This window comes from Salmo salar, chromosome 12 (assembly GCF_965601325.2).
Source record: "Salmo salar chromosome 12, fSalSal1, whole genome shotgun sequence".
In the NCBI taxonomy this organism is placed as follows: Eukaryota; Metazoa; Chordata; class Actinopteri; order Salmoniformes; family Salmonidae; genus Salmo; species Salmo salar.
In genome coordinates, this window is record NC_138302.1 from 17,176,138 (window position 1) to 17,192,575 (window position 16,438).

At 37.3% G+C, this 16,438-nt stretch overlaps 1 protein-coding gene across 1 annotated transcript; it reads right to left on the reverse strand.

Annotated features, from left to right (window-relative positions):
- Window positions 1-1,265: 1,265 nt before the first annotated feature.
- LOC145859312 (zinc finger matrin-type protein 4) lies at window positions 1,266-15,987 on the reverse strand. The gene is made up of 6 exons (XM_082958386.1): window positions 15,722-15,987; window positions 15,479-15,571; window positions 14,492-14,657; window positions 14,073-14,315; window positions 9,250-9,346; window positions 1,266-1,747 (listed from the first exon to the last, which is right to left on the reverse strand). The coding sequence occupies exons 1-6, from the start codon at window positions 15,827-15,829 to the stop codon at window positions 1,705-1,707; spliced, it is 750 nt and encodes a 249-aa protein (XP_082814512.1). The 5' UTR covers window positions 15,830-15,987; the 3' UTR covers window positions 1,266-1,704.
- Window positions 15,988-16,438: the final 451 nt, after the last annotated feature.

Consider the following 16,438-nt stretch of genomic DNA (forward strand, 5'->3'; position numbering starts at 1 on the left):
AAGATGCATTGTGATCTGAACTTGATCAGATCTTCCAGCCCACCTCCAGAGGTAGTAAGGAACGCATATATTTATGGATATATTTCAAGTGTAGACGGATGTGGACAGTGAAACCATTTAAATCATCATTATCCCGCCACCCCAAAAATTATTGACAGCTGGCACTATTGACTTTGGCATCAATTTGCGTTTTAAGGTAAATAAATAAATATTATTTTGAAATAATATCTGTCAAATAGTTTCAATACAGGCAAGGACCAGAAAATGTGGTCACAATTCAATCTCAGTGGATGGATAGAAGACATATTTTAACACCATGGAAACATGTAAAACAAGGTGGGCAGAATCAGAATGTGGACAAGATCAGGACACACTTTGGTGTGTGTGTGTGTGTGTGTGTGTGTGTGTGTGTGTGTGTGTGTGTGTGTGTGTGTGTGTGTGTGTGTGTGTGTGTGTGTGTGTGTGTGTGTGTGCAACAGCAAATGTCCATTCAGGTCTACTGAAGTCAACAGCTAAAAGGTTCACGTACCACTGCTAATGGACCTATGGGCTAAATTGTGTGTAAAATAACCGTTCACAGGGCAGAAAATGCCATCCACCCCTCCCCCCACCCTTCTTCCTCTCTCTCTTGCTGTCTCTCTCTCTCCCCTCTTTCTATATCTTCCCCTCTCTCCCCCCTTCCTCTCTCTCTTGCGGTCTCTCTCTCTCCCCCTCTCTCTCTTTCTATATCTTCCTCTCTCTCCCCCCTTCCTCTCTCTCTTGCTGTCTCTCTCTCCCCTCTCTCTCTTTCTATATCTTCCCCTCTCTCCCCCCTTCCTCTCTCTCTCTCTCTCTCCCCTTCTCTCTCTTTCTATATCTTCCCCTCTCTCTCCCCCATTCCTCTCTCTTGCTGTCTCTCTCTCTCTCTCTCTCTTGCTGTCTCTCTCTCTCTCTCTCCCCCTCTCTCTCTCCCCCTCTCTCTCTTTCTATATCTACCCCTCTCTCTCCCTCCTTCCTCTCTCTCTTGCTGTCTCTCTCTCTTTCTCTTGCTGTCTCTCTCGTTCTCTTGCTGTCTCTCTCTCTCTCTTTCTCACACACATGGATGGATGCCCATGTGTCTGGTAAGGATCCAACATGCATCTAATCGCAACAAAAGTGAGGACAGATACACAGAAATATGTTTCAAAGTGCTTTAATGACATGAATCAACTCAAAGCTGAAGCACTTTCTGACAAGACCCCCATTTCCTGAATGAAGGTTTTTAGGATTTGAAAACGTCTTCTATTTTGACACGGGCAGGATTACCATAGTAACGGTTCCTTGGCTTCCACAGAGCTGTCTGGCACCACTGTGTGTGTGTGTGTGTGTGTGTGTGTGTGTGTGTGTGTGTGTGTGTGTGTGTGTGTGTGTGTGTGTGTGTGTGTGTGTGTGTGTGTATGTGTGTGTGTGTCAGATGACGAAGTGTGAGAAGTGTTCTTGTCAATTTCTGTGGGTGACTGACATCATTGAACTCTCTTTGCAGAAAAAGTTTGTGCATGTGACATCATCGCTGTGTCTGACCTTTATCTTCCTTTCTTTTCTTTCTGCTTCTGTTTTAGTCCAACCAGTCACACCTCCTTCTCTGCACTGTGACGTCACAAACGGCACATGATGACATCACAATTCCAGTCTGTCTCTCTCTGGCTGCTTCTTCTCTCTGGTCATCCATCCAGTGGGGGGCAGAAGTCACAGACCGACTGGCTCAACACATCTCTGGTGTTGCTTCAAACTGAAACAGACGAGAGACAGGTGTAAACAACAGACAGAATAAATGAAAGAGAGAAAGAGAGAGAATGAGAGAGATGAGGGAGAGAGAAAAAGAAAGGAGGACGAGGAGGAGGAAGAGGAGGAGAGTAGGGCAAGAGTGGGGTGATGACAGACCGACAACATTCCACTGACTCATGAGAACAGAGCTGGGAGCAAAGAGTCATTCTATTACACAAAGAATCATTCTATTACACGAAGAATCATTCTATTATACGAAGAATCATTCTATTACACGAAGAATCATTCTATTATACGAAGAATCATTCTATTACACGAAGAATCATTCTATTATACGAAGAATCATTCTATTATACGAAGAATCATTCTATTACACCAATAATTATTCTATTACACTAAGAACCATTCTATTACACTACGAATCATTCTATTACACTAAGAATTATTATATTACACTAAGAATCATTATATTACACTAAGAACCATTCTATTACACTAAGAATCATTCTATTACACTAAGAACCATTCTATTACACTAAGAATCATTCTATTACACTAAGAATCATTCTATTACACTAACAACCATTAAATTACAGTAAGAATCATTCTATTACACTAAGAGCCATTATATTACACTAAGAATCATTCTATTACACTAAGAATCATTCTATTAGACTAAGAACCATTATATTACACTAACAATCATTCTATTACACTAAGAACCATTCTATTACACTTTTACACTAAGAATCATTCTATTACACTAAGAATCATTCTATTACACTAAGAATCATTATATTACACTAAGAACCTTCTATTACACTAAGAATCATTCTATTACACTATTACACTAAGAACCATTATAATACACTAAGAATCATTATATTACACTAAGAACCATTCTATTACACTAAGAATCATTCTATTACACTAAGAATCATTCTATTACACTAAGAACCATTCTATTACACTAAGAATCATTCTATTACACTAAGAATCTTTCTATTAGACTAAGAACCATTATATTACACTAAGAACCATTCTATTACACTAAGAATCATTCTATTACACTATTACACTAAGAACCATTATATTACACTAAGAATCATTATATTACACTAAGAATCATTCTATTACACTAAGAACCATTCAATTACACTATTACACTAAGAATCATTCTACTATACTAAGAACCATTCTATTAAACTAAGATACATTCTATTACACTAAGAATCATTCTATTACACTAAGAATCATTCTATTACACTAAGAACCATTCTATTACGCTAAGATACATTCTATTATACTACCAATCATTCTATTACACTAACAATAATTATATTACACTAAGAATCATTATATTACACTAAGAATCATTATATTACACTATTACACTAAGAATCAGTCTATTACACCAATAATTATTCTATTACACTAAGAACCATTCTATTACACTAAGAATCATTATATTACACTAAGAATCATTCTATTACACTAATAATCATTATATTACACTAAGAATCATTCTATTACACTAAGAACCATTCTATTACACTAAGAATCATTATATTGCACTAAGAATCATTCTATTATACTAACAATCATTCTATTACACTAAGAATCATTCTATTACAATAAGAATCATTATATTGCACTAAGAATCCTTCTATTACACTAAGAATCATTATATTACACTAAGAACCATTCAATTACACTATTACACTAAGAATCATTCTACTATACTAAGAACCATTCTATTAAACTAAGATACATTCTATTACACTAAGTATCATTCTATTACACTAAGAATCATTCTATTACACTAAGAACCATTCAATTACACTAAGAATCATTCTATTACACTAAGAACCATTCTATTACACTAAGAATCATTCTATTACACTAAGAACCATTATATTACACCAAGAATCATTCTAGTACACTAACAACCATTAAATTACAGTAAGAATCATTCTATTACACTATTACACTAAGAATCATTCTATTACACTAAGAACCATTCTATTACACTATTACACTAAGAATCATTCTATTACACTAAGAATCATTCTATTACACTAAGAATCATTATATTACACTAAGAACCTTCTATTACACTAAGAATCATTCTATTACACTATTACACTAAGAACCATTATAATACACTAAGAATCATTATATTACACTAAGAACCATTCTATTACACTAAGAATCATTCTATTACACTAAGAATCATTCTATTACACTAAGAACCATTCTATTAACACTAAGAACCATTCTATTACACTAAGAACCATTCTATTACAGTAAGAACCATTCTACTAGACTAAGAACCATTCAATTACACTAAGAATCCTTCTATTAACACTAAGAACCATTCTATTGCACTAAGAACCATTATATTACAGTAAGAACCATTCTACTAGACTAAGAACCATTCAATTACACTAAGAATCCTTCTATTACACTAAGAACTATTCTATTACACTAAGAATCATTATATTACACTAAGAATCATTCTATTACACTAAGAACTATTCTATTACACTAAGAATCATTATATTACACTATTACACTAAGAATCATTCTATTACACTAAGAACCATTCTATTACACCAAGAACCATTATATTACAGTAAGAATCATTCTATTACACTAAGAACCATTCTACTAGACTAAGAACCATTCAATTACACTAAGAATCATTCTATTACACTAAGAACCATTCTACTAGACTAAGAACCATTCTATTACACTAAGAATCATTCTATTACACTAAGAACCATTATATTACACTAAGAATCATTCTATTACACTATTACACTAAGAATCATTCTATTACACTAAGAACCATTCTATTACACTAAGAATCATTCTATTACACTAAGAATCATTATATTGCACTAAGAATCATTCTATTGCACTAAGAATCATTCTATTACACTAAGAACCAGTCTATTACACTAGGAATCATTCTTTTACACTAAGAATCATTCTATTACACCAAGAATGATCTATTACACTACGAATCATTATTTTACACTAAGAAACATTCTATTATAGTAAGAACCATTCTATTACACTAAGAATCATTCTATTACATTAAGAATCATTCTATTACACTAAGAATCATTCTATTACAGTAAGAATCTTTCTATTACACTAAGAATCATTCCATTAGACTAAGAACCATTATATTACATTATTACACTAAGAACCATTCTATTACACTAAGAACCATTCTACTAGACTAAGAACCATTCTACTAGACTAAGAACCATTCTATTACACTAAGAATCATTATATTACACTAAGAACCATTCAATTACACTAAGAACCATTCAATTACACTAAGAATAATTCAATTACACTAAGAATAATTCAATTACACTAAGAATCATTCTATTACACTAAGAACCATTCTATTACACTAAGAATCATATTACACTGAGAATCATTATATTACACTAAGAATCATTCTATTACACTAAGAATCATTCTATTACACTAAGAACCATTCTATTACACTAAGAATCATATTACACTGAGAATCATTCTATTACACTATTACACTAAGAATCATTATATTACACTAAGAACCATCCAATAACACTAAAAATCATTCTATTACACAAAGAATCATTCAGTAACACTAAGAATCTTTATATTACACGATGAATCCTTCTATTACACTAATAATCATTCTATTACACTAAGAACCATTCTATTACACTAAGAACCATTCTATTACACTAAGAACCATTATATTACACTAAGAATCATTCTATTACACTAAGAATCATTCTATTACACTAAGAACCATTATATTACACTAAGAATCATTCTATTACACTAAGAACCATTCTACTATACGATTAATCATTCAATTAAACTAAGAAGCATTATATTTTACTAAGAATCATTATATAACACAAAGAATCATTATATCACACTAAGAACCATTCTATTACACTAATAACCATTTTATTACACTAATAACCATTTTATTACACTAAGAACCATCCTATAACACTAAGAAACACTACTGTAAGTCGCTCTGGATAAGAGCGTCTGCTAAATGAGTAAAATATAAATATAAAATATATATAACACTAAGAATCATTATATAACACTAACAATCATTATATTACACTATTAGACTAAGAATCATTCTATTACACTAAGAATCATTCTATTACACTAAGAACCATTCTATTACACTAAGAATTATTATATTGCACTACGAAATCATTATATTACGCTAAGAATCATTCCATTACACTAAGAACCATTCTATTACACTAAGAATCATTCTATTACACTAAGAACCATTCTAATACACTAAGAACCATTCTATTACACCAAGAGTCATTCTATTACACTAAGAATCATTCTATTGCACTACGAACCATTCTATTACACTAAGAGTCATTCTATTACACTAAGAATCATTCTATTACACTAAGAACCATTCTATTACACTAAGAACCATTCTATTAACTAGAACATTCTATTACACTAAGAACCATTATATTAAACTGAGAATCATTCTATTAGACTAAGAACCATTATATTACACTAAGAATCATTCTATTACCCTAAGAATCATTATATTACACCAAGAATCATTCTATTACACTAAGAACCATTCTATTACAATAAGAACCATTCTACTATACTAAGAACCATTCAATTACACTAAGAATCATTATATTACACTAAGAACTATTCTATTACACTAAGAATCATTATATTACACTAAGAATCATTCTATTACACTAAGAACTATTCTATTACACTAAGAATCATTATATTACACTATTACACTAAGAATCATTCTATTACACTAAGAACCATTCTATTACACCAAGAACCATTATATTACAGTAAGAATCATTCTATTACACTAAGAACCATTCTACTAGACTAAGAACCATTCAATTACACTAAGAATCATTCTATTACACTAAGAACCATTCTACTAGACTAAGAACCATTCTATTACACTAAGAATCATTCTATTACACTAAGAACCATTATATTACACTAAGAATCATTCTATTACACTATTACACTAAGAATCATTCTATTACACTAAGAACCATTCTATTACACTAAGAATCATTCTATTACACTAAGAATCATTATATTGCACTAAGAATCATTCTATTGCACTAAGAATCATTCTATTACACTAAGAACCAGTCTATTACACTAGGAATCATTCTTTTACACTAAGAATCATTCTATTACACCAAGAATGATCTATTACACTACGAATCATTATTTTACACTAAGAAACATTCTATTATAGTAAGAACCATTCTATTACACTAAGAATCATTCTATTACATTAAGAATCATTCTATTACACTAAGAATCATTCTATTACAGTAAGAATCTTTCTATTACACTAAGAATCATTCCATTAGACTAAGAACCATTATATTACATTATTACACTAAGAACCATTCTATTACACTAAGAACCATTCTACTAGACTAAGAACCATTCTACTAGACTAAGAACCATTCTATTACACTAAGAATCATTATATTACACTAAGAACCATTCTATTACACTAAGAACCATTCAATTACACTAAGAATAATTCAATTACACTAAGAATAATTCAATTACACTAAGAATCATTCTATTACACTAAGAACCATTCTATTACACTAAGAATCATATTACACTGAGAATCATTATATTACACTAAGAATCATTCTATTACACTAAGAATCATTCTATTACACTAAGAACCATTCTATTACACTAAGAATCATATTACACTGAGAATCATTCTATTACACTATTACACTAAGAATCATTATATTACACTAAGAACCATCCAATAACACTAAAAATCATTCTATTACACAAAGAATCATTCAGTAACACTAAGAATCTTTATATTACACGATTAATCCTTCTATTACACTAATAATCCATTCTATTACACTAAGAACCATTCTATTACACTAAGAACCATTCTATTACACTAAGAACCATTATATTACACTAAGAATCATTCTATTACACTAAGAATCATTCTATTACACTAAGAACCATTATATTACACTAAGAATCATTCTATTACACTAAGAACCATTCTACTATACGATTAATCATTCAATTAAACTAAGAATCATTATATTTTACTAAGAATCATTATATAACACAAAGAATCATTATATCACACTAAGAACCATTCTATTACACTAATAACCATTTTATTACACTAATAACCATTTTATTACACTAAGAACCATCCTATAACACTAAGAAACACTACTGTAAGTCGCTCTGGATAAGAGCGTCTGCTAAATGACTAAAATATAAATATAAAATATATATAACACTAAGAATCATTATATAACACTAACAATCATTATATTACACTATTAGACTAAGAATCATTCTATTACACTAAGAATCATTCTATTACACTAAGAACCATTCTATTTCACTAAGAATTATTATATTGCACTACGAAATCATTATATTACGCTAAGAATCATTCCATTACATTAAGAACCATTCTATTACACTAAGAATCATTCTATTATACCAATACACTAAGAATCATTCTATTACACCAATAATGACATTCATTATATTGCACTACGAATCATTATATTACACTAAGAATAATTATATTACACTAAGAATCATTATATTACACTAAGAACCATTATATTACACTAAGAACCATTCTAATACACTATTACACTAAGAACCATTATATTAAACTGAGAATCATTCTATTAGACTAAGAACCATTATATTACACTAAGAATCATTCTATTACCCTAAGAACCATTATATTACACCAAGAATCATTCTATTACACTAAGAACCATTCTATTACAATAAGAACCATTCTATTACACTAAGAACCATTCTATTACACTAAGAATCATTATATTACACTAAGAACCATTCTATTACACTAAGAATAATTTACACTAAGAACCAATCTATTACGCTAAGACAAAAGAGAGAGAGAGAGAGAGAGAGACATGAGAGAAGAGAGAGAGATGAGAGAGAGAAGAGGGAGAGAAACTAACAATGTTCTGCTTTAAAAAAGAAAGAATGATCTGATAAAAGTCAGAAATTGAGAAATACGCAGCTCGTTAACCAAGCCTCCTAATTGGATCAATAACATTTACTTATTACATTTTTCACTATTCATAACATTAATAACAATAACATCTACAATTTCCTCTCAACTTGGTTAGCATCCCCAATGGCACCCTATTCCCTATATAGTGCACTACTTTTGACCAGGGCTTATAGGGCTTTGGTCTAATGTAGTGCACTATATAGGGAATAGGGTGCAATGCCATTTAGGGCACAATACCAGTGTGGTTACAAAGAGAAAGGAGAGAGGAATTGGCTGAGGCTGATTAGATTAGGGGGTGGGGGTTGGATGTCAGGATTACAGGTAAAGATAGAGGTATAGACCGACCAACTGACTGACAGATAGACAGACTCACTCACTTGTTTTGGTGTCTGGAGCCCTGGAGATGTGCGTAGTACTGTTCTATTGAGTTCAGAGTGACATCACACACACTGCAGTTATAACTGCTCCTCAAACCTGAAGGTACACAGGAACACACAATGGAACTGAATCAAATGATTGGAACACCTGTCTCCTATGGACACTTCCTGGACTCCTGTGATATGATCTCTGTCTAATCATACAGGGCCAGAACTAATCAGTTGGACGGGCATTTGATTTCTATTGGGGGAAACTTTGTTCCACAGGACCTCCTATGTGTGAACTCTTGAGTGTAATTTAACTGTAAAAATGTAATGTGGCACGAACACAATCTGATTGTCAAACAAATCACATCAAAAAGTAGGTTACATTCACACGTTCGTCCAATATAATCCCACCATCCGAACAGTGCATTGTGCACCCGCCACCTTTCCTTCAATTACAGTGGTGTAGTGCTATGTTTTTAGGTGAGGGAGCGCAAAATAGACTTTTTTTAAATAACATCCTAATTTCTCAATTCAAGTTTTTACCTACAGATGTCATTGTAGAACAGGCCTATGCATAACATTTATCTTCAAATTGCAACGTCTGCCGATGCCCACAAGATATTGTCTCAAGGACATGTGATATTTTTATGTAACCCTCAAACACCAAGTTAGGCATACTTCATTTCAAAATAGACCATCATCACCGTCATGTGTTAATTCACTCAGGAAACTACGCCTGCTATTAAGAACGGCTAATAGTTAGTAAACACCATCTGCTTTGAATCACTCTGGAAACAGCGCCTAATATCATATCAGAACGGCTAATAGTAGGTTAACGCCGTCGGGATGTCCCGGTGGCCTGAGGGTCGTTTTGGCCTGCCGCGAATAGTCAACTTGACTAGCCATAACACATGTAGCAAGCAGGAATGAGTTGACAGAGAATCCACTCATCGAGACTCTCACTCTCCGCTGCAGTGTCCCCGCGCGAGGATGCGCGCGCCAAAAATGACATCAGGTCTCTCCGCGACGCACATAGCAACGGTCTACCTGCTTCTCTACCAAAAACATTTTAGACAAGTCGCACGGCGAAATGGACGGTCAGAAAATGAAAGGTGCAGCAGAGAGGGAGAGAATAAAAAAGAGAAATGCCCTTGCCACAGACGCAGCTAAATGCTGCAAAATAAGCAACATGTTCGCCAGTAAGGGACCAGGTCAGTCAAAAACACTAGCTAAAACACACACACACCCAGCATAGTTAGCTAAGTAGCCTAGCTAATAATAGTGACACAACGGCCGGGAGCCTAAACAGTTTGCACGACTTCGTGGAGGAGCTATATCATAGCAATGAGTGCAACATAGCGATCATAATATGACATTGAAGGCAATATGTTTCAACTAGTAAAAAAAATTGTAAACCCAGACTATGGACTTGCCAGCATTGGGTCATGACTCATGCCACATAAGCTAGGGAAAGTGCACATACACTGTACAGCGAAACAGGCTACAGTAACGTAACCATAAACGTAACACAGTAGCCTGTGTGACACAGCACAGGCAATGACAAAGATCATTAGCGCCATTAGTACCAGCATTACAAGTTACTACAATAATATACAGCTCTGGGAAAAATTAAGAGACAACTCTTAATTATTTCCAGAGCTGTATTAATGTAGCCTACTGACACACTAATGATAGAGTATGATAATAGAGTATTTTCTTTGTCAAGGTGGAGAAGGAAGCAGCAGCAGCACTAGAGCTTCAGGTGCTCCTGCAGAACTGGAGATGGTGGTCAGTACAGAGTCAGATTCAGAGCAGGAAGCTTCAGGTACAACTTAAGAGCACAAACCTAAACATGTATGCTATGATATGATATTATCAGTGGGACTGTAATCAGGGGGCATACAGTCGTGGCCAAACGTTTTGAGAATGACACAAATATACATTTTTACAAAGTCTGCTGCCTCAGTTTGTATGATGCCAATTTGCATATACTCCAGAATGTTATGAAGAGTGTGATCAGATGAATTGCAATTAATTGCAAAGTCCTTCTTTGCCATGCAAATGAACTGAATCCCCCCAAAAACATTTCCACTGCATTTCAGCCCTGCCACAAAAGGACCAGCTGACATCATGTCAGTGATTCTCTCGTTAACACAGGTGTGAGTGTTGATGAGGACAAGGCTGGAGATCACTCTGTCATGCTGATTGATTTTGAATAACAGACTGGAAGCTTCAAAAGGAGGGTGGTGCTTGGAATCATTGTTCTTCCTCTGTCAATCATGGTTAACTGCAAGGAAACACGTGCCGTCATCATTGCTTTGCACAAAAAGGGCTTCACAGGCAAGGATATTGCTGCCAGTAAGATTGCACCTAAATCAACCATTTATTGGATCATCAAGAACTTCAAGGAGAGCGGTTCAATTGTTGTGAAGAAGGCTTCAGGGCGCCCAAGAAAGTCCAGCAAGCGCCAGGACCGTCTCCTAAAGTTGATTCAGCTGTGGGATCGGGGCACCACCAGTACAGAGCTTGCTCAGGAATGACAGCAGGCAGGTGTGAGTGCATCTGCACGCACAGTGAGGCGAAGACTTTTGGAGGATGGCCTGGTGTCAGAAGGGCAGCAAAGAAGCCACTTCTCTCCAGGAAAAACATCAGGGACAGACTGATATTCTGCAGAAGGTACAGGGATTGAACTGCTGAGGACTGGGGTAAAGTCATTTTCTCTGATGAATCCCCTTTCCGATTGTTTGGGGCATCCGGAAAAAAGCTTGTCCGGAGAAGACAAGGCGAGCGCTACCATCAGTCTTGTGTCATGCCAACAGTAAAGCATCCTGAGACCATTCATGTGTGGGGTTGATTCTCAGCCAAGGGAGTGGGCTCACTCACAATTTTGCCTAAGAACAAATCCATGAATAAAGAATGGCACCAACACATCCTCCGAGAGCAACTTCTCCCAACCATCCAGGAACAGTTTGGTGACGAACAATGCCTTTTCCAGCATGATGGAGCACCTTGCCATAAGGCAAAAGTGATAACTAAGTGGCTCGGGGAACAAAACATCAATATTTTGGGTCCATGGCCAGACCTTAATCCCATTGAGAACTTGTGGTCAATCCTCAAGAGGCGGGTGGACAAACAAAACCCCACAAATTTTGACAAACTCCAAGCATTGATTATGCAAGAATGGGCTGCCAGTCAGGATGTGGCCCAGAAGTTAATTGACAGCATGCCAGGGCGGATTGCAGAGGTCTTGAAAAAGAAGGGTCAACACTGCAAATATTGACTTTGCATCAACTTCATGTAATTGTCAATAAAAGCCTTTGACACTTATGAAATGCTTGTAATTATACTTCAGTATTCCATAGTAACATCTGCCAAAAATATCTAAAGACACTGAAGCAGCAAACTTTGAAAATTAATATTTGTGTCATTCTCAAAACTTTTGGCCATGACTGTACAATCGATGACTGTACAAGTAATACAAGTTTAAGTTGAGGTTATTTACAATGTTAATCTCATTCTGCAGAGCAACCAGATGTGCAGAGAGAGAGAGAGGTTCAGAGCCCAGTACAGGGAAAATAGAAGGGGACAGCGAAAGCACTGAAAATCCATTTGATTATTTTGCCGTCCTCAGTCCAAGGATTTTGACTTATTTTTTTCAGTCCCACCCAAAACAAACCCCTCAAAGAGTCATTCCCAATATATTCCACTATATATGTCACAAACAGAAAATGGCTGACATACTATGAAGTAACTCACTCCTTGTTCTGCTCAGTTTGTCTTGCATTCGCAAAACCTTCAGCCAGTGATAGTGGATTTGTCAAAGGAGGCACGCAGGCCTGGAAACATGCTCCTCAGAGAGTTCAGGAACATGAGAGAAGCAAGACACATAGAGAAAGTGCAGAAGCTTTTTTCCTCAGAGCCAGAAAAGCAGACATCCGTACCCTTCTGAGTGATAAGCACATGTCAGTTCAACAAGACCAGGTCAGAAAGAGAAGGCAGGTCATGGAACGTGTGATTGATGTAGTTAAAGTTATTGGTAAATGTGGGCTCAGCTACAGAGGACACAGACACAAAGCTGCATATAACTTGGAAAACATGGCCGTCAATCATGACAAGTTTCTTGAGCTTATATTGTTGCTAAGCAAATATGATGTCAACTCAGTGTTCAGATAGGCTACTTGTTGATCAGTCACCATCTGCTTTAATTCACTCAGGAAACAGCTTAATATCATATAAGAATGGCTAATAGTTAGTTAACACCATCTTCTTTAATGATAATTCTTCACGTTTTACAGGTGAAATGTCCAAACTGCACGTCAATCATTTGATGTCAATCAGTTTCATGGGAATATGCGTTTAGATCTTCTTGAATGACTGTTTCCGGAGTGAATTAAAGCAGATGGTGTTAACCTACTATTAGCCGTTCTTATATAATATCAGTCGCTGTTTCGCGCCGATGCTTTATCTGAGATGTATTTGTCTCTGTCGGCGTGCATCTAGGTCAAATAAATCATCTATATTTAAATATTTTATTTGGATGGTCAAGGAGGTACGGCAGGGTATGGTTGGGTGGGCCACGCCCACTAAAGCCACCATAACACCGGTCCTGTAATCATACCTTATATAATCTTAGACCCTACGCCTAGCTACACCTGCCATAACCTTTGACCCTAGTTTGACCTCTAATCTCACAAACCTCTGACCTCTAACAGCTGACCTCTAACATGTGTTCTGCTTCATATCCAATTATCTGTCAGTTGTTCCAGAAGTCGTGCCCTGGCTGCTTTCCTGACCCCTGAACTTTAACCCTTGACCTCTAACCCCTGACCTCTAACCTGTGTTCTGGTTGCTGTCCAGGTTATCCGCTAGTTGATCCAGTAGTTGTCTCCTGGCTGCGTTCCGGCGGTGCTTCTTCCCCTCGTAGTGCTGCTGGGCCATCGCTGGGTTGTTGAACCATGCCCCACACAGGAAGCACGACCTACACGCTGTGTTGCCATTGGTCACTAGCCAGGTAATGGGAGGGGCTGGGGGAGGCGGCATTGGCAGAGGGGGCGTGTCTGATGGACAGGGGGAGGAGTCTGTGACACAGGAAACAGGAAATAAGGAGTGCGTATTCATGAAACGTGATTATTAAGGAAAGTGTGTGTGTGTATTGGAAAATGTGCGTGTGTGTGTGTGTGTGTGTGTGTGTGTCTGAGTGTGTGTGTGTGTGTGTGTGTGTGTGTGTGTGTGTGTGTGTGTGTGTGTGTGTTACCTGTGGTAGGGGTAGTAGAAATAGTCGGTGAGGAGCCCAACACTAGTTTTACGCTCTTAGCATGAGTCTTTCCCTGGTAGTGGGACTGGGCCACTATGGCTGAGGTAAAGAACATGTTACACAGACTACAACACTTGTTACCATCCACAGCTCTCTCCTCACTATCCTGGAGGAGAAAGAGAGATAGGAGAGAAAGAGAGATAGGAGAGAGAGGAGAGGAGCGAGAGAGGAGAGAGAGAATGAGAGAGAGATGTGTGTGTGTGTGTGTGTGTGTGTGTGTGTGTGTGTGTGTGTGTGTGTGTGTGTGTGTGTGTGAGAGAGATTCAACCTCCCCAATTCATTGCAGAGATCAAAGGAAGCTGAGTTTTATCTGCAGACCCACAGGACTGCTGGACCAGTGCCCCCCATGGGGACACAGCGCTTTGAATGTACACACACACACACACACACACACACACACACACACACACACACACACACACACACACACACTGCACGTACATGTACAAAGAGTTGCCCTAGCAGAGGAAGAGGAAGAGGTAACATTCTGTCTGACTGACTGTTAGTTGGCCTAGCAGAGGAAGAGGTAGCATTCTGTCTGACTGACTGTTAGTTGGCCTAGCAGAGGAAGAGGTAACATTCTGTCTGACTGACTGTTAGTTGGCCTAGCAGAGGAAGAGGTAACATTCTGTCTGACTGACTGTTAGTTGGCCTAGCAGAGGAAGAGGTAACATTCTGTCTGACTGACTGTTAGTTGGCCTAGCAGAGGAAGAGGTAACATTCTGTCTGACTGACTGTTAGTTGGCCTAGCAGAGGAAGAGGTAACATTCTGTCTGACTGACTGTTAGTTGGCCTAGCAGAGGAAGAGGTAACATTCTGTCTGACTGACTGTTAGTTGGCCTAGCAGAGGAAGAGGTAGAGAGAGAAAGAGAGAGAAGGGATGCGAGAAAGACACGAACACTGACACACACACACAGACAGACGTACAGCGTTGTCAGGTCTCAGTCTCTTGGAGGGAGGTCCTCCATCCTCAGGGTGAAGCATGTAGAAGAGACGGACCTTGTTGGCATGTTTCTTACTCTGAAGGACAAGAGACAAGACAAAGGAAACTGTTACAGGGTATTTACAGGTGTGTGTGTGTGTGTGTGTGTGTGTGTGTGTGTGTGTGTGTGTGTGTGTGTGTGTGTGTGTGTGTGTGTGTGTGTGTGTGTGTGTGAGAGAGAGACTAACCTCGTAGTGTGCCACGCGTTGAGACTCTGAGATGAGTTGAGCGTTGCAGATGTTACAGTAGCTCTCTGTGAAGAGACCACCATCACACACACCTGTTACCCACTTCATCTGTACACACACACACCGAGAGAGAGAGAGAGAGAGAGAGAGAGAGAGACAGACAGACAGACAGACAGACAGACAGACAGACAGACAGACAGACAGACAGACAGACAGACAGACAGACAGACAGACAGACAGACAGACAGACAGACAGACAGACAGACAGACAGACAGACAGACAGACAGACAGACAGACAGATAGATAGAAAAAGGAGAGAAGGAGAGGATAGAGAACAACAACTTTTTTATTCCCTTCAACCTGTCTCCTCTACTCCTTCCCTCTAGTCTGAGATGTATCCCCTCTTCCCTCTAGTCTGAGATGTATCCCCTCTTCCCTCTAGTCTGAGTTGTATCCCCTCTTCCCTCTAGTCTGAGTTGTATCCCCTCTTCCCTCTAGTCTGAGATATATCCCCTCTTCCCTCTAGTCTGAGATGTATCCCCTCTTCCCTCTAGTCTGAGATGTATCCCCTCTTCCCTCTAGTCTGAGTTGTATCCCCTCTTCCCTCTAGTCTGAGTTGTATCCCCTCTTCCCTCTAGTCTGAGATGTATCCCCTCTTCCCTCTAGTCTGAGTTGTATCCCCTCTTCCCTCTAGTCTGAGTTGTATCCCCTCTTCC

Excerpts from the sequence above, each read along its gene's own strand:
- LOC145859312 (XM_082958386.1), bottom strand. The coding sequence starts at position 15,829 with ATGAAGTGGGTAACAGGTGTGTGTGATGGTGGTCTCTTCACAGAGAGC. Across the intron at positions 9,347-14,072 it reads GGACAGCAACCAGAACACAG|GTTTGAGGAGCAGTTATAAC; the intron begins GTTAGAGGTCAG and ends GTGTACCTTCAG. Across the intron at positions 1,748-9,249 it reads GGCTCCAGACACCAAAACAA|TTTGAAGCAACACCAGAGAT; the intron begins GTGAGTGAGTCT and ends CGTCTGTTTCAG.